Source organism: Lissotriton vulgaris, chromosome 6, assembly GCF_964263255.1.
Source record: "Lissotriton vulgaris chromosome 6, aLisVul1.2, whole genome shotgun sequence".
Taxonomy (NCBI): Eukaryota; Metazoa; Chordata; class Amphibia; order Caudata; family Salamandridae; genus Lissotriton; species Lissotriton vulgaris.
The window spans coordinates 16938336-16962002 of NC_141694.1; the positions used below are offsets into that span (position 1 = coordinate 16938336).

The following is a 23667-nucleotide window of genomic DNA, read 5'->3' on the forward strand; positions in this document are numbered from 1 at the left end:
AAAAACAGGGCATTTGCTAGGTAGATGTTACATGCAATGCACACGACAGCTCGCTGCAGCAGATAGTATCATTACATAACATGAGATATTATATAGACATAATTCCATAAATATTGGTACATTCCAATAACTCCCCATTAAGAACTTGACTCACTCTCCCCATCAGGCGTAGGTGGATCACACAGATACCCTCTATACTCATTCCAGGAGCCCCAAATTTTCCCCTATTTCTGAGGGCACCCCCGGTGCACATACACCACTTTCTCCACAAGCATCGCTGCATCCAGATCTCTACACCAGTCTCCTATTGTGGGCACTTCCCTGGAACCCCAGTATTTGGCAGTATTCCGCTTGGCGAACATAACACCCAGTGTCACCCAGTCCTGGACAGAGTGGGTAAGATCGCTTGGCTCCCAGATGTTCAGTAGACAGAGCCGTGGCTCCGGTACTACAGATTCCTTCACCACCTGTGATATTGTTCTCATGACCTTGGCCCAATAGGCCGCAACATGAGGGCATTGCCATATGGTATGAAAGAATGTTCCCTCCTCCCCGCAGCACCATAAAACAAAGACGGTGCGTGGCCGCTCCTATAGTGTGTAGAGTGACCCTAGTGTAGTATACGCGATGAAGTATCTTCAGTTGTACTGCTACTTCCCTCGGAGAAGACAGTGCTGTTTGCCATTCCGCCTCGTTCAAGTCCCCCAAATCATTTTCCATCTGTTCTTTAGTTTTAATGTTGGGTCCGGTAAGTTGTTAACTAGGTTCCGATACGTAAAGGAGGTCGCTTTTTTAGGCATGTGTTCGGTAAGTAGTCTGTCTTCTAGCAGAGTGGACTCCGGTATATCAGTATCTGCTTGGATAACCACCCCCAGAGCATGTCTAATCTGTAAATACCTGAATTTTTCGGTGGGCGCTAAGTCATACTGGGTTTGAAGTTGGTCGATAGGTATTACTGCACGTCCCTTCCATAGGTCCCCCACCGTGGAGATACCTATCAGGTCTCACTGCCTGAAACCCTTGCTGTTACAAAGTTTGCCTAACCTACGTGCCGCCCAAAGCGGAGTCATTCTGGTAATGGTGTCCTTGCATTTAAGACGTGTCTGTTATGTGTACCAAAGGCCATAAGGTAAGGAATTTAGCTAGGTATTTAATACACATCACTTCTATATCTCTCTAGACCAAACTAGACCACCCTATTCTGATTCGCTTGTTGATGGCCCTGGTATTGAGTCTGATATTGTGCACGAGGTTGGTATTGTGCTTGAAATGGGGGTTGGAACTGAGGTCGATAGGGCTGATGCCAATTGCCTTTGTTCTGATAGCGTCTCCCTAAAAAAGGACGGTAGCTTAGGTTATGATGACGTGGAGTGTATCCATTACCTCTCTGATCAAGTCATAATGCCTTCCCTATCTGAGTCCGAGGAATCAGAGAATGAAGTCACTTTTCTAGGGTAAGGCCTCATAGGTTGTTGGTAGGACATTGTGTCTTGTCCACTAGCATCTGATTGGTTATAATAACCGTCTGCAAGATAAGGATAGGTATGTTCTTTGCTAAAATATTTTATATCCTTTTGGAGTTTATCGGTCTTTCTTTTGGTCAGATAGTCACTGTACGAGTTCAGTTCATTTTCTAGGTCATCCAGCGCTTTTCTTGCATCTTCTACTGCTGTGGAAGATCTTATTTTTTTTTCTATCTCTAGAATTTCATTTAATAGTTGTAATAGTAGTTCTTTTGCTGTCTCGACAATGAGCATCATGAGGTCCCTTGAGCACCTATTGGCGATGAGGGACCATTTCTCTAAAAACTCCTTGATATGGACAAATAGCCCAGGTATATTTCAAAGAAAAATACAAGGAGTTCAGTCTCCTTTTCGGTGCTGCATGCTGGGTACCGCAGGTCAGAACTGCCAGCCCACTTGTTAGCAAGTGCACTCAGAGGGAGAGAGGCGTGCCTGAACTGTTGTTAAAGTTTCCTTGCTAGTGCCGGTTTTATCTCATCTAGACATGGCTCTAGGTTATAAGTATCCTTTAATTTTAAAACGTTAACTGTAAGAGAACCAGTGGTTGAACTTTTGTGTAGTTGTGCAAGTGTACCCCCCAAGTAGCTACTGGTTAGTTGTTTGTGTGATATTGCAGTACAGGCTGCCTCTGGGTTGCTCCCCAGACTTTCCCTGCCTATATTGCGAAAACCTTCCTTAATATATGCAAACCATGCCAGCTTGCCTATACCGGGGAGTCCCAGTACCTCCTTTAGTTGAGTCCTATACTCAATCAATCCAGGGGTCACCCATAATATCCGCCAGAATGTTAGGGGTCTACAGTCTGCTTCTTCTGCAATTGGCCTCACCCCTAGATCCAAGCGCAGTGGGGTAAATGGAGAACACACTGGAAGGCTAAATAGCTGTCCGAAGAAATTGTTTTCAGTCTTGATAATGTTTTTTGGGGAACACTGCCCAAAAGTTCTGCCCAATACATAGCAGCATCCCTTAACTGGATTTTATAAATCTCAGTGACTGGTCCTACTGGCTTGTGAAAAGAACTTCTATATAGCTTGGCCAGCCCACCTGTGGTCTGGGCTAGCTTGAGTCTTGATTTTTCCATTTGCGGCCCCCAATCCGTTTTTTTCTGTTAGAGTGAGGCCTAGATAGTTAAAGACAGATACCCTCTCAAGTTGGGTGCCATTCATGTATGGGTTCGGACGGGTCGTGCTGGCAGGGTTGAAGACCATATATTATGTTTCTGTACATTGATCTCCAACCCCCTGTTTCTACAAAACTCTCCAAAGCCATCAAAGAATCTCTGGATACCCATTGGTGTCTTGGAGAACAAAAGGGTGTGATCTGCAAACATCAATACCGGCAGAATCGTAAGCACTTGCTCGGGAGCATCTATATCTTTCAGCCCGCTCAATTCACTGACCAAGCCATTAATGTAAACACAAAACAGTGTAGGGGCAAGCACACAAACCTGTTTGACTCCTCTATAGACAGGGATAGGTGGGGTAAGTTCCCCATGCTTCCCATACCTAATTTGGGCGAAGTTGCCTTCATTGAGTCACCTAACACATTCAGAAGATAGTGGGAGGGCTCCAAGATAACTAAGTACCGCCCAGAGAGCATTTCTGGGCCCCAGATCAAAGGCACTTTTTAGATCCACAAAGACCACATAGAGGCTTCCTCCCTCCAATAGAGGAGCTAGAGTCTAAATATCTGGTCAATAGTGGATGTTTTTTTTCTAAAGCCAGATTGGAGTGGGTTCATAACTTTGTGTTTATCCAGCCAGGTCTGAAGGCGATCCAACAAAACTCGAGCAAAAATGTTTTGGGTTACATCAATCAAACTGATTGGCCTATAGTTGGTAGGCAATAAAGGGGACCCCTTTTTATACACAGGAAGTATCTCAGTTCCAACCCAAGTTGTGGGGAGTGCCATCCTTTGATATATATGGCATTAAAAAACACCCACAAGTATGGCCCCCAAATTTTAGGCTCAGCGCGGAAAAGATCCCCGGATATCTTATCCAGTCCTGGAGGTTTGCTGGGGGCTATTTGGTTTATGGCACTAGTAACTAGTAACTTCAGTCAGTGTCAACTCAGGGGTCTCTGTGTAGGAGTTTTGTAGTGGCTGGGTTGTTGGTGTCAGAATTCATCACAAAAATAGATAAAATTTACCAAGATATTTCTGCCCAAAGAGGTAGCAACACCCCTGTTATATTGCCCATCAATTCTGGGGACTCTAGCTATCCTCCTATTTCCTCTCCTGCCTCACTTTTGTCTTGGCCTGATCTTCACCCTACAACTCTTCTTGAGATTTTGTACAGGGTGAAATCGGGCTCTCCTTTTGATCCTTTGCCCATTCCAATGTTTCGCTTATTGGATACCCCTCAGCTCTCCATGATTTGCACCACACTTAATCAGTCACTTAACACTGCCATTGTCCCTGCTTGCTGGAAGCATGCAATGGTCACCCCATTGCTGAAAAAGCCTACTGCTGACCCCAAGGTCCTTTCCAACTTCCGCCCTATTTCTTTGCTGCCAGCCTTCTCCAAAGTCTTAGAGAGGCACATCCACCAACATTTGTCTCAGTTTGTGGCGGCAAACAACTTATTGCACTCCTCCCAGTCCGGTTTCCGTCCTGGTTTTTCCACTGAAACTACACTCCTTGGCGTCACAGAAAACCTTTGTTTCTTTCTGGATCGAGGTGATACAGTTGAACTGATATTGCTCGGTCTCAGTGCAGCTTTTGACACTGTTTCCCACAACATACTCCTCAGATCCCTTGCTGCCATAGGTATCGGTGGCAAAGCCCTGGACTGGTTGGCATTGTTTCTGACGGACCAGACTTTCCAAATCTTTTCGCACTCCTCCTCCTCCAAAACATATTCTTCTCCCTATGGTGTGCCCCAGGGCTCGATTTTGAGCCCCCTCCTTTTTAATCTCTATGTTACTCCCCTGGCTCATATCGCGATACGCTCTGGGTTAACTTTATACACTTACGCCAACGACTCTCAAATCATCTTTTCTATATCCCAATCTGACCAAGCCTCGACTTCTCCCCTGAAAGTTGGTCTTAGTGAGATATCTGTTTGGATGAATCTCAACTTACTCAAACTAAATGGTGGGAAGACTGAGGTCCTGGTCCTTGGGAAAAATCCTGATCTCTGAAGCTCTAGGCATTGGCCAGCTGGAATGGGCTCACTTCCATCTCCTTCAGAGCATGTGCGCAACCTGGGTGTGATCATAGATCATAGATAATGGTCTAACAATGAAATGTCAGGTCAACAAAGTAGCAGCCACCTGTTTTACCATCCTGCGCTGGCTGAGAAAAATCTTTTGGATGCTGCCGTCCGACACCCAGAGGTCCATAGTGAACGCCTTGGTGACCTCCCGGTTGGACTATGGCAACATACTCTACCTGGGGGCAGTCACGCGTCGTCTCCAACCGTCTTCTCTGTGGCGGCCGGGAAACTGACCACATCACAGAACGCCTCCGTGAGCTTCATTGGCTCAGAGTTGAGAGTCGCATAAAGTTTAAGGACGCAAAAGCAGCGATAATGTTTCTGCGCCACCTTGATGATATCCTCTTAATTTGTAAAAAAAAAATACGTCTCAGGGCCCTTGTGACTCGGCCACTGCAGCCTGCACCACAATGCAGACAATTCCAGAACCCAAAAAGCTATAATCAAGGCTTGGGCAGCAGGTATCAGTCATTTGTAATGCACAGTGAATTAATAAACAACTGTTGTTGTGCCAATCTCCACATCAGACAGACAACACCACCATGTGGCAGACTGTCATAAGTGCCAGTGCCGAGCACCGGAAATCACCATCTCAATTTAAGGCCTGAGTCACCATCTGTGGCCCACTGCAAAGGCATCTCTAATCCCTTTTGAAAGTGCAGTCAGGGGCCACCTGCACTGTGAAACATAGAGCAGCTTTACAGTATCCACTCCATATTTCATTGGAATGCGCTGCCCCAAGGGCAGCACGAGCTCGTGACTGCCCTGAGGGTAGCACCTTCACCATAGTAGGCCACACTTTCCCTAGTTGCGTGCGGCACACATATTTTAAGGTGTCCTAACAGCAAGGGGCAACAGTGGTACAGAAGTCGCACATCCCATTTTGTACTTATTTCCGGTCCAGGGAAGACATGGCTTGGCAGTTCGGGCTGGACTGTTCCCATGAGGCACAGGGTCAGACTGATTTGCATATAGCCATGTTGGAACTGGGGTGGCAGAGTGGGCTAAAGAACGGTGATGGATTAAACCCAGATCTTTTGACTGGGTGTGAGTGTTTGATTGATTCAGATGCTCCGTCCATCACCACCCCCTTTTGTACCGCTTTGTTTGCCCTAAGTTGGCAGGGTATGCTCAGACGTGAGTCCCTTGCTCACTTTGCCACTGGATTCAAGCAAGCCGGGCTGAAGACGGCTGGAATGCCAGAAACCGGTCCTCGGAAGCTTGTTTCCGGTCCAGGGAAGACATGGCTTGGCAGTTCGGGCTGGACTGTTCCCATGAGGCACAGGGTCAGACTGATTTGCATATAGCCATGTCTGAACTGGGGTGGCAGAGTGGGCTAAAGATCGGTGATGGATTAAACCCAAATCTTTTGACTGGGTGTGAGTGTTTGATTGGTTCAGATGCTCCGTCCATCACCACCCCCTTTTGTGCTGCTTAACACACCTGTTGGCATGATGTGTGCATCTAGACCAGAGAAACAAGTTCCCATCCAGAAATAAGGTCACAACTTATGGAACACCATTATATGTGCGTAATCTTACAGATTTATCAAGATCTATAGTATCATGAAGGATGCTCGCTCTTGCCTTCAATTCTGAGATATGGAATTTGGCAACCGTTACTTTGTACTGGTGTTCATGTGCTTTAGATCTTGGAAGGAATAAACTTCATGTGTGCATGTGTTACTGAAAAGGAACAATATATATGCACCAACTGACTTAGCTATTATAGCTTTCTTGCAATTTTCTATACTTGAGAGACGTTTGTGATCCTGTTGTAATTGTAACTGTAATTCGCATGTGTAGAGTGCATTATCACCGTCAGGTCTCTAAGCGCTGTCAGAGAGAGGCATGCCCTAGCAAAGGGGTGGTGCTGATTAGGGTAGGCCCCAGGCTTCCGCAAAAAGCACTGTTTTTAACTTCTTCCTAAAAGGGAGGAGGGCGCGCTCCTTGCGCAGGTTCTCCGGCAATTTACTCCAGAGTGGAGGAATAGCGGTTGAGAAGGCTCTTCTTCCTTTAGAGGTGAGGCTGAAGTGCGGCCAGGCCAGCCTCTGAAGATCGGAGCACCCTGTTAGGGGTGTAGGAGATTAAGCGATCTTTAATGTAAGTTAGGGCTTGGCCATAGATGGCTTTATGCGCAATGCAAAGGCCCTTGTACTTGGTTCTCTGCCTGACAGGAAGCCAGTGCAGCTGACGTAGGAGGGGTGGCATGAACCCTCCTAGGCAATCTAGAGATTAATCTGGCAGCATCATTCATGATGACCTGTAGTCTAGCCAACAGCTTTTCCGGGAGGCCAATGTAAAGGGCATTTCCGTCGTCCAGTCATGACACAATCATGGCCGATACAGCCAGTCTGAGTGTGGCAAATGTGAGAAGGGGGGCAAGCTTCTGGAGCTGTCTCATCAGGCCGACACATGTTCCCACTACTGCAGACACCTACTGAGTCATAGAGAGTTTTGACATCGACTTTGATGCCTAAGCTCTTTACAGCCACGGCCGGTTCCGGGTTGGTGCCCAACTCCCTTGGCCAAAAGAGGTTGCTCCAGGGATTGGAATCGTTAGTGATGGCCAATACCTCAGTCTTATCAGGATTGATTTTGAGGGAGTTGGCCGTCATCCAGTTGACAGTGAATTTTAAAATATTTTGCATTCTTGAGTGGGCGGCCGGGGAGCTGTCAATCTGGATGATAATTTGGGTATTATCGGCGTAGTAGTTGTAGATCTAACACTCCATGAGATTCAGTGCAGCAATCAGGGGCTGAAGGTAGGCGTTGAAGGGGAGGGGTGACAACGCCGAGCCCTGTGGAACCCCACACGAGTGTTTGCCTGGATCACACACATGGTCAACCAGCTGTACTCTCTGGGTCGACCGCTGAGCAAAGATGTGATCCACATAAGGGCCTTGCCCTGGATGCCTAGCTCCGAGATCCACGACAAAACTAGGTTGTGGTTGACCGTGTCAAATGCCGCGGACAGGTCCAGCAAAACCATGGCACATGGCTTTTTCATGGCTGTTGGCTTATAGGAAGACTTTATTCTTTATACATACTATTTCACTCTTCATATATTGTTTTCAATATAACCTTGCAGCAAGTCCCACGCAGGTACAAAACTCATGTTGGCTGAAACCATCTTTGAAGTATCTCTATCAACATATCTGTAGTCACTATTTACAAATCGTGAATTATGATTATGATATTGTTTGCATTTTATTTTCAGAATTAAGTAAAAATAACATTTACCTTAGTACCTGATGCTTTGATTGATTTTGTTATTGGAATGATTGTTTACATTACTCAACTGAAAAATGCCCTGTGCATTTGAAATATATAAATAATTACAATTATTGATCTACACTTGTACAACCAATATCTCAAATACGTTAGGAGTGCTCCGCTATTCCTTGTTCTATTTTAAGGTGTGCCGTGGAGCAAACAGGGAAAGTTCACCCTTATTGTAATGTGGCCCCAGGTGTATTAAACTATACCAATTCTTTTATATGAGTATTAGTGGTGTATTAAGCTACAGTAGTTGTTTTTGTTAGAAGTACTGGTCTACTAAACGATACTATTTGTTTTAGTTTGTAGTACTGATGTAAAAGTAAGGCTCACTGTTTTCAGTTTTCACTGATTTTTACAGATAAATACAGACAGGAAACATGTATTTTCTTGTCTGTATTTATTTTTAAATGTGGATACAAATGGAAATTGGGTTACTTTTTGAGTAATTCTAAATACTGTCTGCTATGGCTGCCAGGCCTTTAGCTCTGTGGATTGATAGGTAAGGGGGCTAAAAAACTAAATGAATTTTAGTAAAGAGGCTTTAACAGAGTATATATACACACAAGGGTGATACTGAAATATGCATATTTTCTTAAAAGTGCATTAATTTATCTTCTGTAGGTGTTTACAGCATTGAAACCTAGTAGGCATTCAAACATGAGTGCATATTTACCGGTTAAATAAATGTGGAAATATTCTAACTTCAACTTCCTTTTTCCACAAAACCCAAAATAAATATGGAAACATACAGACGGAAATGTAAAAAAAAAATACCTTAAAACCGTGAGCCCTAATTAAAAGTTACAAGTACTTTTATGTTAGAAGCAGTGGTATATTAAACTGTATAAGTTGTTTTTGTTTATAGTTTGATTAATGAAACTATACCAGTTGTTTTATGTTAGTAGCACTGGTATATTACATTTTACCAGTTATTTTATATTTGCATTACTGGTGCATTAATGTATAGTGGTAGTTTTTGTTAGCAGTATTATGTACTAAATTGTATTAGTTACATTAGTTAGAAGTACTGGTGTATTAAACGATATGTTCTTTTATGTTAGTAGTACTGGTGTAAAATTATCACTTCTTATTGTTTGTTGTACTAGTTTGTTAAACTTTACAAGTCGTTTTATCTTAGTGGCACTGGTATATTAAACTATATCAGTTGTTTTATGTTAGTAGCACTGGTGTGTTAAACTATATCAGTTGTTTTATGTTATAGGACGGGTATCCTACATTACGCCAGCTGTTCTATATTAGTATTAGTGGTATATAAAAGGTTAGTTGTTGTTTTTGTTAGTAATATTGCTGTATTAAACTATACTTGTTGCTTATGATAATAGTACTGGTGTAGTAAACCATATGAGTTGTTTTGTGTAAATATCAGCAATGTGTTAAACTTTACCAGTTGTTTGTGATTGTAATACTGGTTTATTAAACAACACAGTGGTTTTCTGTTGGTAGTACTGGTGTAACAAACTATACCAGTTGTTTTATATAAGATTGACTTGTTTAGTAAAGTATAGTAGTTGTTTGTGACCAGTGCACTAAAGTATAGTAGTTACATTTGTTAGTAATTCTGGTGTATTAAACGATACTAGTTGTTTTAGTTGGTAGTATTGGTGTATTAAAAGTTACAAGCAACTTTATGTTAGAAGCAGTGGTATATTAAACTGTATAAGTTGTTTTTGTGTGTAGTACTGTTAATTAAACTATGCCGGTTGTTTTATGTTAGTAGCACTGGTGTATTACACTATGCCAATTGTTTTAGGTTAGTAGAACTGGTATATTATACTTTACCAGTTATTTTATATTTGTATTACTGGTGCAGTAATGATGTATAGTGGTTGTTTTTGTTAGCAGTATTGTGTACTAAACTTTATTAGTTGCATTAGTTAGAAGTACTGGTGTATAAAACTATATAAGTTATTTTATTTCAGTTGCGTGGGTGTATTAAACTAACAGTTCTTATTGTTTGTAGTACTAGTTTATTAAACTATACTAGTCATTTTATGTTAGTAGCACTGGTGTATTAAACTATATCAGTTGTTTTATGTTAGTAGGACAGGTGTCCTACATAACCCCAGCTGTTTTATATTAGTATTACTGGTGTATAAAAGGTTAGTAGCGGTTTTTGTTAGTAGTATTGCTGTATTAAAATATACTTGTTCTTATGATAATAGTACTGCTAGCAGCGATGTGTTAAACTATATCAGTTGTTTGTGTTTGTAGTACTGGTTTATTAAACAACACAGTGGTTTTATTTTGGTAGTACTGGTGTAATAAACTATACTAGTTGTTTTATATAAGTATTACTAGTGTATTAAAGTATAGTAATTGTTTGTGTAAGTAGCTCTGGTGCATTAAACTATACTAGTTGTTCTATATTAGTATTAAGAGTGCATTAAAGTATAGTAGTTGTATTTGTTAGTAGTTCTGGTGTATTAAACTTTACTAGTTGTTTTAGTTAGTAGTAGTGGTGTATTAAAAGTTACAAGCAATTTTATGTTAGAAGCAGTGGTATAATAAACACTATAAGTTGTTTTTGTTTGTAGTACTAGTTAATTAAACTATACCCATTGATTTATGCTAGTAGCATTGTTTTTTACACTATGCCAGTTGTTTTATGTTAGTAGCACTGGTATATTAAACTTTACCAGTAATTTTATATTAGCATTACTGGTAAATTAATGTATAGTGGTTGTTTTTGTTAGTAGTATTGTGCGATAAACTTTATTAGTTGTTTTAGTTAGAAGTACTGGTGTATTAAACTATATGTTATTTTATTTTAGTAAGACTGGTGCATTAAACTATCACTTGTAGTACTAGTTTATTAAACTATATCCGTTGTTTTATGCTAGTATGACGGGTGTACTAAGCTTTGCCAGCTGTTTTATATTAATATTACTGGTGTATAAAATGTTAGTAGTTGTTTCTGTTAGTAGTATCTCTATATTAAACTACATTAGTTTCTTATGATAATAGTACTGGAGTATTAAACCATACGAGTTTTTTTATGTAAATAGCAGCGATGTGTTAAACTAGATTAGTTGTTTGTGTTTGTAGCACTGGTTTATTAAACAACGCTGTTGTTTTGTGTTAGTAGTAGTGGTGTATTAAACTTTACCAGCTGTTTTATGTTTCTACCATCAGGATAGTAAACAGTATGAGTCATAATATATTAGTAGCAACAGTGTATTAAACTATACCAGTTGTATTATGTTAGTAGCAACAGTTTATTAAAATATATAAGTTTTTTGTGTTTGCCATGCTGGTTTATTAAACCATAGCAGTGGTTTTATGTTCACATTACTGGTGTTTTTAAGTATACCAGTTGTTTTATATATTGATTTTAGTTTTGTATTCAAGTCCAGTCATTTGTGCTGGTTAGTAGTAGTGGTTTGTTAAATGCTACCAATGTCTTATGTTAGTAGCACTGGTGTATTAAACTATATCAAGTGTTTGTAGTAGTAGTTTATTAGAGTATACCATTGATTTTATGTTTATAGAAATGCTGTTTTAAAGTATACCAGTGATGTAATATTAATGCTACTAGTGTATTAAAGTATAGTAGCTCTTTTTGTTAGTAGTACTGTTGTATTAAACTATACTACTTGCTTTTGTTAGTTGTATTTATCAAATTGTATCAATTATTTTATGTTAATAGCACTGGTGTATTTAACTATATAAATTGTTTGTGTTTGGAGTACTGATTCATTAAAGTTTACCAGTGTTTTTTTGTTCATAGTACTGGTATTGTAAACTATAGCAACTGTTTTATATTAATATTACTAGTGTATAAAAGTATAGTAGTTATTTTTGATAATAGTTCTCGAGTATTAAACCATACTAGTTGCTTTTCTTAGTAGTAGTGGTGTGTTAAAGTATACCAGTTGTTTTATGTCAGTAGCAGCAGTGCATTCAATTATAATAGTCATTTTATGTTAGAAGCAGCAATTAAAAAAATATATGTATATCAGTTAAGTAAGAATGTTGTGCTGATTTATTAAACTGTACCAGTTTTCCATGAGCAATACTGGTTTATTAAAGGATACCAGCTCTTTCATATCTGTAATACTGGTGTATTAAAAAGAAGCAGCTGTATATTAGTGGTAATGGTGTGTTAATCTCCATGCGCATACATATATATATGCATATATATATATATATATATATAAAAAAATGTAAATGTTCGTTTGTTCAAAATCTCAAATCTCAGAAAGTGTTTCACCGATTGCTTTGAAATTTTGACACAACGTTGCATTTGAATATACAAGTGTTTTTATATACACAACGATGGATTTGAATACCCACGTGTAGAATACACGCGTGTTTTTAATCTAAAGACAAAACAGACACATAAAAAAAATGTCTATGTGCGTCAGTTAAAAATCTTAAATCTCAGAAAGTTATTCACCGATTGCTTTGAAATTTTGACACGTTGGGTTTGATTAAGCGCGCGCACACACACACACACACAAAACACACACACACAGTTAAATCTCAGAAAGTTATTCACCGATTATTTTGAAATTTTGACACAACGTTGGATTCGATTAAGCGCACACACACAGTTAAATCTCAGAAAGTAATTTACAGATTCTTTTGAAATTTTGACACAACGTTGGTTTCGATTAAGCGCGTGGTTATATATACACAACATTGGATTCGAATACGTGTGTGTCCAATACGAGCGTGTTTTTAATTGAAAGGCAGAAAAGACCCTATTGATTTGCTTGCTGCGCAAAAACTAAAAGGGACGCATACAGACAATAATCTACATATATTAGAAACAATATTCTACATATAGTAGGATGGACAGTTGGTGTCAGGATGGCAGGCCGGGAAGCATTGGACAGGCGCGTATTCGACTCCGGACACATAAAAATGTAAATTTTCTTTTTTTTTAAAATCATAAATCTACGAAAGTTCTTTACCGATTGCTTTGAAAAGGGGGGAGGAGTTGGTTTACTTTGCAACATTAATAAAGGACGCATAGAGACAATAGACTACATATATTAGGATGGACAATTGGTGTCAGGATGGCAAACGGGGAAGTGGGTGGAGTGAGGGGGGAGGAGTTGGTTTACTTTGCAACATTAAGAAAGGATGAATAGAGACAATAGTCTACATAGATTAGGATGGACAGTTGGTGTCAGGATGGCAGACCGGGAAGTGGGTGGAGGGAGGGGGGAGGAGTTGGTTCGCTTACTCTTTTCTTTCTCTTGCATTTAACCAGACTGAGCCACAGCAACGCGTGGCCGGGTACAGCTAGTGTAGATATATATATATGTTCACCAATAGAGAGCTTACAATGTAGTGCTTTAATATAGTTTAACTTATCTAAACAAGTTTATTCTGAGGCATGACTTAGGTTTTCATTGAATTGGTTTGCTTGTTTTCAGTATTTACCCTCAGACCACATGAATCTTAATATATTTCCAGGCTGGTGAGGCTCGTAAGGCTCGGCAGGAGCCCTTCTTTAGTGACTATGTGATGGTCAGGCCATCTGCATGCAGCAACATTTGAAATTCTAAACTTCTCAGTGCCACATCTAGCAAGTGTTTAATTCCAAACCCCTCAAAGCTAGACCTGGGATCTGACAGTCTTCTGGCTGTGTGCATGGTGGCCAGAGTGAGGCTGGTGCTGCACTAAAGCCACAGTCCTATGAAAGCGCCTGCATGCTATGTATCCATACTGCCTCTTCCAGACTTTCTAGTTTCCAGCAGTTTCATGTTTAGACCTGGCAGCTAGACTGCGGTAATGTCTTTTCTGAAGATTATGAAACAAGTAAACTGTGTTTTTCATCTATTGGTGTTGTTATAGTCTTGCAGACCAGTGTCTCTTGTGTGAAGGTATGATCTGCGATTTTGTGTTCGACTGTCACTCTATTTGTTTCTTAATACTGCTCTTCTTATGGAGGTGTACTGTTTATATTCTTTCATTTATATAGTGCAGAGATGTCTGTTGCTCCTTTTGTTAGTTGAGGTAGATTTACCTGAGGTGCTCAGTCTTTCTTACCACATTCTATTCCCAAAATGAGAATGGTTTGTTGGGCACATTTCACCAGTTTAGCAATGAATTAGTCACAAAATTCTAAAATAAAATATCCATACATATATTTTCGTGGATTTTTTTGGGTTAGCCCACTACAAGCATTGATTCTCTTGCACTGTGAGTGATGGAATTTGCCGTTTAGCAGGTGCACAAACGCCTAAAAAGAAGTGTACTTCTTTTACCAGGCTGATGAGGCAATACTTCAATAATGCTTTTTTCTTTTCATTCTTTGGCCTTTTTCCCAGTCTTTTTGTTTTTAAACTACGCCTTCAGGTTGCAGTAATTCAAAGTCTTTTACAACAAGGGGGGACCAATAGCACATGAAAGTCCAGCATACATCCTCCAATCGAATACTTGTCAGTACATACTGCATACCCATGTACTGACAAGTAATTTAAAATCCGCAGTATCTTTTCTTTGCACTAATGAGAATCCTATTTTTGCGTTGTGCATTAAAATTAAAAAGAGTTCTTTTACCTTTTCTAGGCCCACCTTCCTGCTCGGAGGCACCCGTACTGTGCTACTAAATTGTGTGCAATAGTTCACTTTTTTAAAATGTTAGATTTTTATTGCAACCTAATAGCCACCACATTTAGGTGGAATGTTTTCTTTTTTTTAACTTTTTTTGAATTTGTGGCATATGGTAGCAATAAAAAAAAAGAACCATTGCACTCGCTTGCCAAAACCAGACCTATTAGCTTAGCCAATTCTTGTTATTATTTGTACACTCCTCCAAATCCTGTGCCTAGTTCATCTTTATGTGAAGGACATTTTCAGAGTCTATATCTTTAGTAACAGTGCAGCTGTACCTCACAATGACTTATTTACATCTTTACCTGGTTTGCCTGTACTGGCACAGGTCTGGACAAATACTATATTACGAGTTTAAGTTCTGGCTCATATTTTTTTTAATTTTGCGGGTCACTAATTTATGACACTAGAGTGGACCTTACTTTTTAGACAACAAGTCCATCAATGTCCAAATAGTCTAAATCTATGATACCTTCATCTGTTTCACGGCTGTGCTGTGTTGCATTGAGGATGAACTGTCCACATGTGTCATTGTGCAGTCTTTCGCTGAGAAGGAGCTAGGGGCCATATGTAGGTAGCCCCATTGCGATCGCAGATGCTGAAATTCGCAGAATTTCAGCGTTTGCGATCACAATTTGGGCAGTGTGCTATGTAGCACACAAAAAGCCACACGCAAAATAAGGAATCGCAAAATTTGCGATTCCTTATTTTGCAAATGCATTTAAGGAATTGCAAATTGCGATTCCTTAAATGCAATGTAGGAAGCACCCAAGTTGTGCGAATTGAGGCTTAAGGAATCGCAAAATACCACCAACTTCAGGTTGGTGGAAAATTGGGATTTTTTTAGAAAAATTCACTTTTTGGCATTTTTCAAAGTGCCATATGGGTCACATACATGCCCGTAGGGCATGTATGTCGGCCACATGTGCACACATGTTAATTTCAGGGGTTAAACAGGTTGTCCTATTGACACCCTTGCAACCCTGAAATGCATTCTCCATTTGCGATTCTCTAATTGAGAATCGCAAATTGAGAATGTCTTCCAATTCGTTCCTATGGGCCTTCTAGCCCATAGGAATGAATGAGAAGATGTTCCTTATTTGCGAATCTCTATTTGCGATTCACAAATAAGGAATAATTGGGATTCGCAAAAAAAGTGCTAATCCTACCTACATTTCGTTTTGCGATTCTCTAATTACAATTCCCAAAAAATCACAATTTGAGAATCGGAAAACAAAAATTACCTACATATGCCCCTCAGTCACTTACGCAGATTTCAATATCGCATTACAATAGATTCATAGCTACCTATGCTATGGATGTGTCTGGCTTTGAATTGCAACAAAATCGATACCTATTGTTTCCCCTGGTTGAAGATGAAGTCTGACACTAAGCCTAATTTTGAATCCTGTCTCATTCTAGATGATTCCCTCTGGCTTGGGAAGGTGACAAGACTGGATTGTTGGAACACAGTTTGAATCACAGTAGTCACAGACTATAGGTAGTTTGTGAGCTGCCTACTTGTAGAGTTTAGCTTGCAGTAGGAATGGGCATTTACAGATGTTGACCCACAGGGGTCAAGTGGCTTAGCAAAGGGAAGGGGAAGCTTGTCTGCTTGTCAAGATGGTGATATCATGGCTTAACAACCTCTAAAGGAAAACATGTGGGGTATAATAATACCTTCTTTCTACATACACACCTAATCGTGCCATTTGTGATGCTCCTAAGCATAATAAAGAATAGGTGTTTGCTTTTTCTAGTTTAACTGTACTCTGATCACCAATGCTTAGGAAGATAAAAGGGGCAATAGCTGAGCCTGATTAAAACTCTGGATTTGCTGGTCACACAAAGAGGACAGTACATATGCACTAGCAGGGCTAGACATTTCTAGACAATACATGTTCAAGGTCTCTGGACCGTGTGCTGGTAAATCCCAATGGCGAATTTTCAGAAAAACAACATTCTTTTTTTATTTAAGTTCTTTAAAAAACATTTGAACCCCAGTCTTTCTCATTAAATAAATATCTGTTATAAAAAAGTACCCCAGCACACATGTAATGGAGTCATTAGGACACTGGCTCTGCTGGTTAGTACTATAGCTGACCAGAGGACACCACCATCAGAACAAGGAAACACACAAGCAGCAAGTGTGAATATGGGGTGGAGCAAGGGGGGGAAAGGGAATGCGAGTGAAGAAGCAGTGCAGTTGGAGGAAAGGGACCATGGGCATTGACATCAATACTGTACTGCTGAGACTAAAATAATTAATGAATGCACATTCTTGACCCACCTGTTACTAAGCCTCAACAATTCAACTGGCAACACCACAGAGGCGGCAGCCATCTTAGAGTCAGGAAGCTCCCCAGTCACAGAAGAAGGACTAGTGCAAAGCAAAAGAAGCTCATAAAGGAAAACTACAGAAAAAAAGAAACAAGACAGCAAACTAGAAACAGGATGGCAAATTAGCCCACTGACGGAAACTGACCAAAGACTCCTCACCATTCCTCAGACCACAAGATCAGTGTGTTTTAATTCCATGTAACTACATGTGCCCCAAATGGGCTGATTGGTTGGATGATTTTGATAGTTTCGTAGACGCGTCTGGGGAAAGGATGCATACAACTGTTACTCACCCTGAGATACTTAGCTGGCTAAGATATCCGATGCCACAGCACGTCAATGGGAAATTTGGAAAATATCTCCGGTACTTCCAACCAAGTCTTACTGACCAGACTTATAAATAGCCGCAAAGGGTCCGATTCACAGAACTAACTTAAGACAAAATTCTAAACTTACTACCATTTTGGTATTCACAGAAGGCACTTACTCATTTTGGTATTCACAGAAGGCACTTACTCATTTCGGTATTCACAGAAGTTAGGAGTCCTAACTTTAGCGCGTACGCAACATGCTGTGGGCAGTGTATACATGCGAGATATACAACAACAAGATTACTTTGCAGCATGAAGACTGACACATTCAATCAATCAATCAATCAATCACGGCATTTGTAAAGCGCGCTACTCACCCGGGAGGGTCTCAAGGCGCTGGGGGGAGAGGGGTATGTTACTGCTCGAACAGCCAGGTCTTGAGCTGCTTCCTGAAGGAGAGATGGTCTTGGGTTCGCCGAAGGTGGGTGGGGAGGGAGTTCCAAGTCTTGGCTGCCAGGTAGGAGAAGGATCTTCCTCCGGCGGTGGCTCTGCGGATGCGTGGTACGGTGGCGAGTGCGTGGCTGGTCGATCGTAGCTGGTGGGTGGGCGTGTAGAAGGTCATGCGGTCGTTGAGGTACTTGGGGCCCAGGTCGTGGAGAGCCTTGTGTGCGTGGGTGAGGAGCCTGAACGTGATTCTCTTGCTGACGGGGAGCCAGTGCAGGTCTCTCAGGTGTCCGGTGATGTGGCTGTGTCGGGGGATGTCCAGGATGAGTCGTGCGGAGGCGTTCTGGATGCGTTGGAGTCTTCTCTGGAGTTTGGCTGTGGTTCCGGCGTAGAGGGTGTAGTCCAGTCAGCTGGTGACGAGTGCCTGGGTGACGGTCTTCCTGGTTCAGTGGGGATCCATCTGAAGATCTTGCGGAGCATGCGCAGGGTGTTGAAGCACGAGGAAGAGACGGCGTTGACTTGTCTGGTCATTGACAGGGAGGAGTCCAGGATGAAGCCCAGGTTGCGTGCCTGGTCCGTTGGTTTGTGAGCGGTGCCCAGGGCTGGGGGCCACCAGGAGTCATCCCAGGTGGAGGGTGATGATCCCAGGATGAGGACTTCCGTCTTGTCTGAGTTCAGTTTAAGGCGGCTGTTCCTCATCCAGTCGGCGACGTCTTTCATCCCTTCGTGTAGGTTGGCTCTGGCGGTGGTGGGGTCGTTGGTGAGGGAGAGGATCAGCTGGGTGTCGTCGGCGTAGGAGATGATGTTGAGGTTGTGTTGGCGTGCGATGGCTGCGAGGGGGCTCATGTAGACGTTGAAGAGGGTCGGGCTGAGAGAAAATCCTTGTGGTACGCCGCAGATGACTTCGGTGGCCTCAGATCTGAACGGAGGGAGGCGGACTCCCTCCGCATTAATACATTTAGAGTATTCCAGGTCAGAGAGATCTCTGCTGACAAGGGCTGATATTTACTAGTCTGTGTGTGTTGGATATAGTCTACTCTCAGATCTCAGACTATCATATTTAGCAGTGTTGGTGTGGGGGTGGTGAGGATTTGAAGTTATTGCTAAGGAAGGAGTTCCTAGGCGGCCACACACTCAGATACGCCAAGACTGTGATGCCACTGTTGTGACTGTGATGCCACAGTCGTGACTGTGGTGCCACAGTTGTGGCTTATAGGTCTGTTGAAGGACTTTAGGAGACAGTGCTTGCTCTTGTCTGATAGCCCAGTCTTAGGCCTCTGTGTGCTCTTGAGAGGTATCTGGGACAGGAAGTGAGAAAGACAGAGACTTCCGCTTGCAGGAAATGAGGATTGTGGGGTTAAGCAAGGCAGTGACAGCCCCACCCATGCTCATACACCAGGAAAGAGGAACTCACCCTCACCAAGGCCTCATGTTGGAGCACGACCAGTCAGTAACTGTAAACCTTACACTTCTGAGGGCACGGCCTCCCGGACAGGGTTCATTATTTCCAGTGTTAAAGTATTATTATAGGTTGATTGTAATTAAATGCTTATGTGTAACTCTAATGTTTTTTCTTCTCTCTTTCTCCTTTGTCTTCTCTTGAACTCTTACCATCCTCCTCACTTGTTTTGTTTATTTATTCCGCCCTTCTCAGCCCTATTCATCTCACCATTCAATTGGTCCTCTTTACCCGCCATGATGGCTCTTTCATTCATTTCTTCTCTACTTTGTGTTGTTTTATTCTATTGTTTGTATTCACTTGCTGCACGTATTTCATTATGTCCTGCAGTCTTACTCTTTCTAATCTTCTCTATTTCTCCTTTCTTGCATAATACATCTCCATCGCTTGGCGGACATCGAGCAGCAACGACCTGTGAAACAATCGTTCAGCAAATCGCTTTGCCGGGAGTCCCATTGGAAATGCCTTCTGCTCTCCCTCCTCATATATGGCTGCATGGGAGCCATGACCTGGTGCCACGTGACCAAAGTCACCAGGCTGACCTTTGACAGCGCCTACAAAGGGAAGTCCATGATGTACCATGATAGTCCCTGCTCCAACGGCTATGTCTACATCCCTCTGGCGTTCCTGGTGATGCTCTATGTGGTCTACTTAGTGGAATGCTGGCACTGCTATACCCGCAACGAGCTGCAGTACAAGGTGGACCTGGACAGCGTCCATGAGCGCGTGCTGAAGATGCAGCAGGCTACGCCCTGCATCTGGTGGAAAGCCATCAGCTACCACTACGTGAGAAGAACCAGACAGGTCACCCGCTACAGGAACGGAGATGCCTACACAACCACCCAGGTGTACCACGAGAGGGTCAACACCCATGTAGCCGAAGCGGAGTTTGACTACTCCAACTGCGGCGTGAAGGACATATCCAAGGATCTCGTTGACCTGGACAGTTACCCAGCAACAAGGCTGAGGTTCACCAAGTGTTTTAGCTTTGCCAACGTAGAGTCAGAGAACTCCTACTTGACACAGAGGGCCAGGTTTTTCACGGAGAATGAAGGGTTGGACGATTACATGGAAGCCAGGGAAGGGATGCATTTAAAGAATGTGGACTTTAAAGAATACATGGTGGCTTTCTCAGACCCTGACCATCTGCCGTGGTATGTTTCACACTCTGTCTTTTGGACGGCAGCCATCTTGACATTATCCTGGCCCCTGAGGGTTTTGAATGAGTACCGCACATCCTATGTCCATTACCATGTTGAAAAGCTCTTTGGGTTTGACTTTATGCCGGTCACGCCAGCTGAAGACCGCGCCTTCTGTCGAAGGATGCCACGAGTCAACACGGTGGACAGCACGGAACTGGAGTGGCACATCCGTTCCAACCAACAGCTGGTCCCTAGCTACTCCGAGGCCGTCTTGATGGATTTGGTGGGCCTGACGAATGGCTGTACCAGTTACTCAAGTTGTAGATATACAGGAAGTTACAGACAGAACTGTGAGCGATGTCATGGGACCATCAGCAGCTCGTCCATCTTCTCCAGGAGCGCACTGAGCATCTGCAATGGCAGCCCCAGGATTCCCTTCAGCAGCAGCCGCTTCTCTCTAAGCCGCCTCTACGGATCCCGGAGGAGCTGCTTGTGGCAGAGCCGCAGCGAAAGCCTCAATGAGCAAAGCTGTCCGAACGAGCAGACACACCTCTCCAGCCACATCACAGTCGAGGAAGAGCCTCCACCTTACCAAGACGCTCTCTACTTCCCTGTGCTCATTGTGCACCGCAACGAGGGCTGTCTGAACCATGACCATCGACGGATCCATCGCAACGGATCGTGCGTGGAGACCTCACTTTGACACTGAAAGGGAAGGAAACATCTGATCTAGCATCAGATATTGAAGGTGGGAAAGTTTCCTAGACTACACTACTTGATGGAGGCCATGGGACACTTTGGGAACAGGTGAGATGGGACATTCGTGCCCAAATGCAAGGGTTCAGGATCATTAAAATACTCAGCAATATGGCTCACGACTGACAGTAATGGCCTTTAGAGCCAGGTGGTAGGTGTATCAATAAAGGCCACAAGTCTGCTCACTCTGCAATATGATGAGGACAGTAGGGGGTGGCAGCAGCATCTTCCAAATCCTTCCAGGAAAAGCAGAAGCAAAATCCAACAGATATGCATTTACAGGTCCTGTGCAAACAGTTCCACTTCCTACCTCTGAGCAGTGGCCACCAAAAAGCGACCAGGAGAAGGCGTGAGCCGACTGTTTCAGTGTGGTGCAAGCCGGGACCAGGGCCACCAGGTTAACATCTGCTAAGCCTAGCTTCTTTTCACAGGAAGGAGGCTTCAGCATGTTTTCCCAGAAGAGTTGGTGGTCTGACGAAAGGCGGAAGCTACCATGTTATCATGGGGGGAGTCACTTATGAACGCCATTCACACTCAACATTCGTTTTTACTATTAAAGTACATGACATTGTTTATCTGTTTTATATATTTTGTCATGGCTGCTTGGGGTGAAGGGTCTCTGTTCATGATGGTGTAGACATGGTATATGGTACATTGCTATTTAGGACATCAGGGGTCAAACTCTCGGGCTTGACTCAATGAAGAGGGAGCCCCTTGTGTAGACAGCCTATGGAAGAGAGAGGAGGCGTCTGGTTGAGTGTCACACCGCGTGGCATGGAAATAGAAAGTGGTATAAAGAGCGGCACCAGATTCTGGACACAAAGGGTGAACACCAGGAGGAAAGCGGAACACAGACCGTGGAGCAGGTACCAAGGAGCACTGAGCAGGCTGACGGATGGGGCGAAACGTCACATCAAAAGACTTTGGGAAACAGCATTGGGGTGAGAAGACCGAGGAGCCATGCAATGACACTTATCCTTTAAGACATCAACAACACAGCATCACAATGGGAGTGGGAACAAGTAAAATAAGTATATAAGGGGACACTGCATCTCGGCACTCACCACTAGGAAAGAGCAATCAGACATCTTATCACACAAGAACCTCTCCACGAAGGACAGATACTCCCGGGGTATGGGAGAGAATCATATATGGGGTACTAAAGATCAAAGTGACGCAGGGGACTTGCCAGTGGGAGGCAGGGCACATGCAAAGGGGAGGCAGGGCACATGCAAAGGGGAGGCAGGGCACATGCAAAGGGGAGGCAGGGCACATGCAAAGGGGATGCAGGGAACATGCCAGTGAGAGGCAGGGCACATGCAAAGGGAGGCAGGGCACATGCAAAGGAGAGGCAGGGCACATGCAAAGGGAGGCAGGGCACATGCAAAGGGAGGCAGGGCACATGCAAAGGGAGGCAGGGCACATGCAAATGGAGGCAGGGCACATGCAAAAGGAAGGCAGGGCACATGCAAATGGGAGGCAGGGCACATGCAAAGCGGCGGCAGGGCACATGCAAAAGGAAGGCAGGGCACATGCAAATGGGAGGCAGGGCACATGCAAAGCGGCGGCAGGGCACATGCAAAGGGAGGCAGGGCACATGCAAAGAGAGGCAGGAATGTTTATAGAGAAGGAGTGACAGCTGTCAGGCCTGGCTAGAATGATGGGTTCCCTAAATGGCCATTGAAATAATCTAATGGAGTACATTGAAAAGGTGGGAACAGGTAGATGTAAGCTTTGCAGGTGCACTGTGATGCGTACAAGATGACAACTTATGGGCAGTAGTCCAGGAAATCACTTAGTGTGAGGTAGGACGCGTGGCATTGTTTCACAAGAGTTCCACCGGACCTGTGTCTTGTTTCTTATTATCACCCCAGTCAGTACTGGTGGGTATATAAACTAACCTCCTTGTGTAAAGTATAGAAGGATGTGTGAGAGCACAACACCCTCTGCTGCCTCCCCTCCCCCCTCTGGTATCTCTTTCAGTCTCCAGTAAAGCATTCCATTCTTTGAAAAATAGAATGCATCTTTATGTAGGTCTATTTTTCATTTGTACATTTACAAATATTCTGTATATAGAGCAGATTTAGGAATGTCTGAGTTTTAGGGAGAGAATATTTTCTGTGTACATAGAGTGGATTTGGGCATTTGAGGAGTTAGAGGGGGATATTTTCTGTGTAAATAGAGTGGATTTTGGGATGTGTGGGGTTAAGGAGAGAACATTTTCGATGTATACAGAGCAGATTTAGGGAACAAACATTTTGTTTGTATATTTAGTGGATTAAGAAATGTGTGGGGGTTAGGGAGAGAACATCTATCTATGCAGAGTGGATTGAGGTGTGAGTTGGCGGTTAGGAAGATCTGAAAAAGCAATAGTAGGAAAGAGGTTGAAGACAGGACAAAGACAGAAAGAAGTACAGAATTGGGGAAGAAAAGAGTAAACGATGAAACAGTATAAGAAAAAATCAAGTGGTGAGAAGAGGCGATAAGAGAGGAAGAGTGTGAGAGGGTTTGAGCAATAGATAAAGAGAAGGGACTAGACAAAGACTGCAAGAATGAGAGAGCAGAAGAGGATGACATTGTTGGTGAGAGCGGAGTGTGGTAGTGAG

The 23667-nt window shown here is 42.9% G+C and overlaps 1 protein-coding gene across 1 annotated transcript in view; it reads left to right on the forward strand.

The window, feature by feature from the left end:
• The window catches only part of TMEM151B (transmembrane protein 151B), a 63197-nt gene extending 40712 nt beyond the window's left edge, over positions 1 to 22485 (forward strand). The window contains exon 2 of the mRNA XM_086925846.1: positions 19569 to 22485. Coding sequence (XP_086781972.1) covers positions 19569 to 21008 — 1440 coding nt within the window. The 3' untranslated portion in view covers positions 21009 to 22485. The remainder of the gene's footprint in view (positions 1 to 19568) is intronic.
• Positions 22486 to 23667: the final 1182 nt, after the last annotated feature.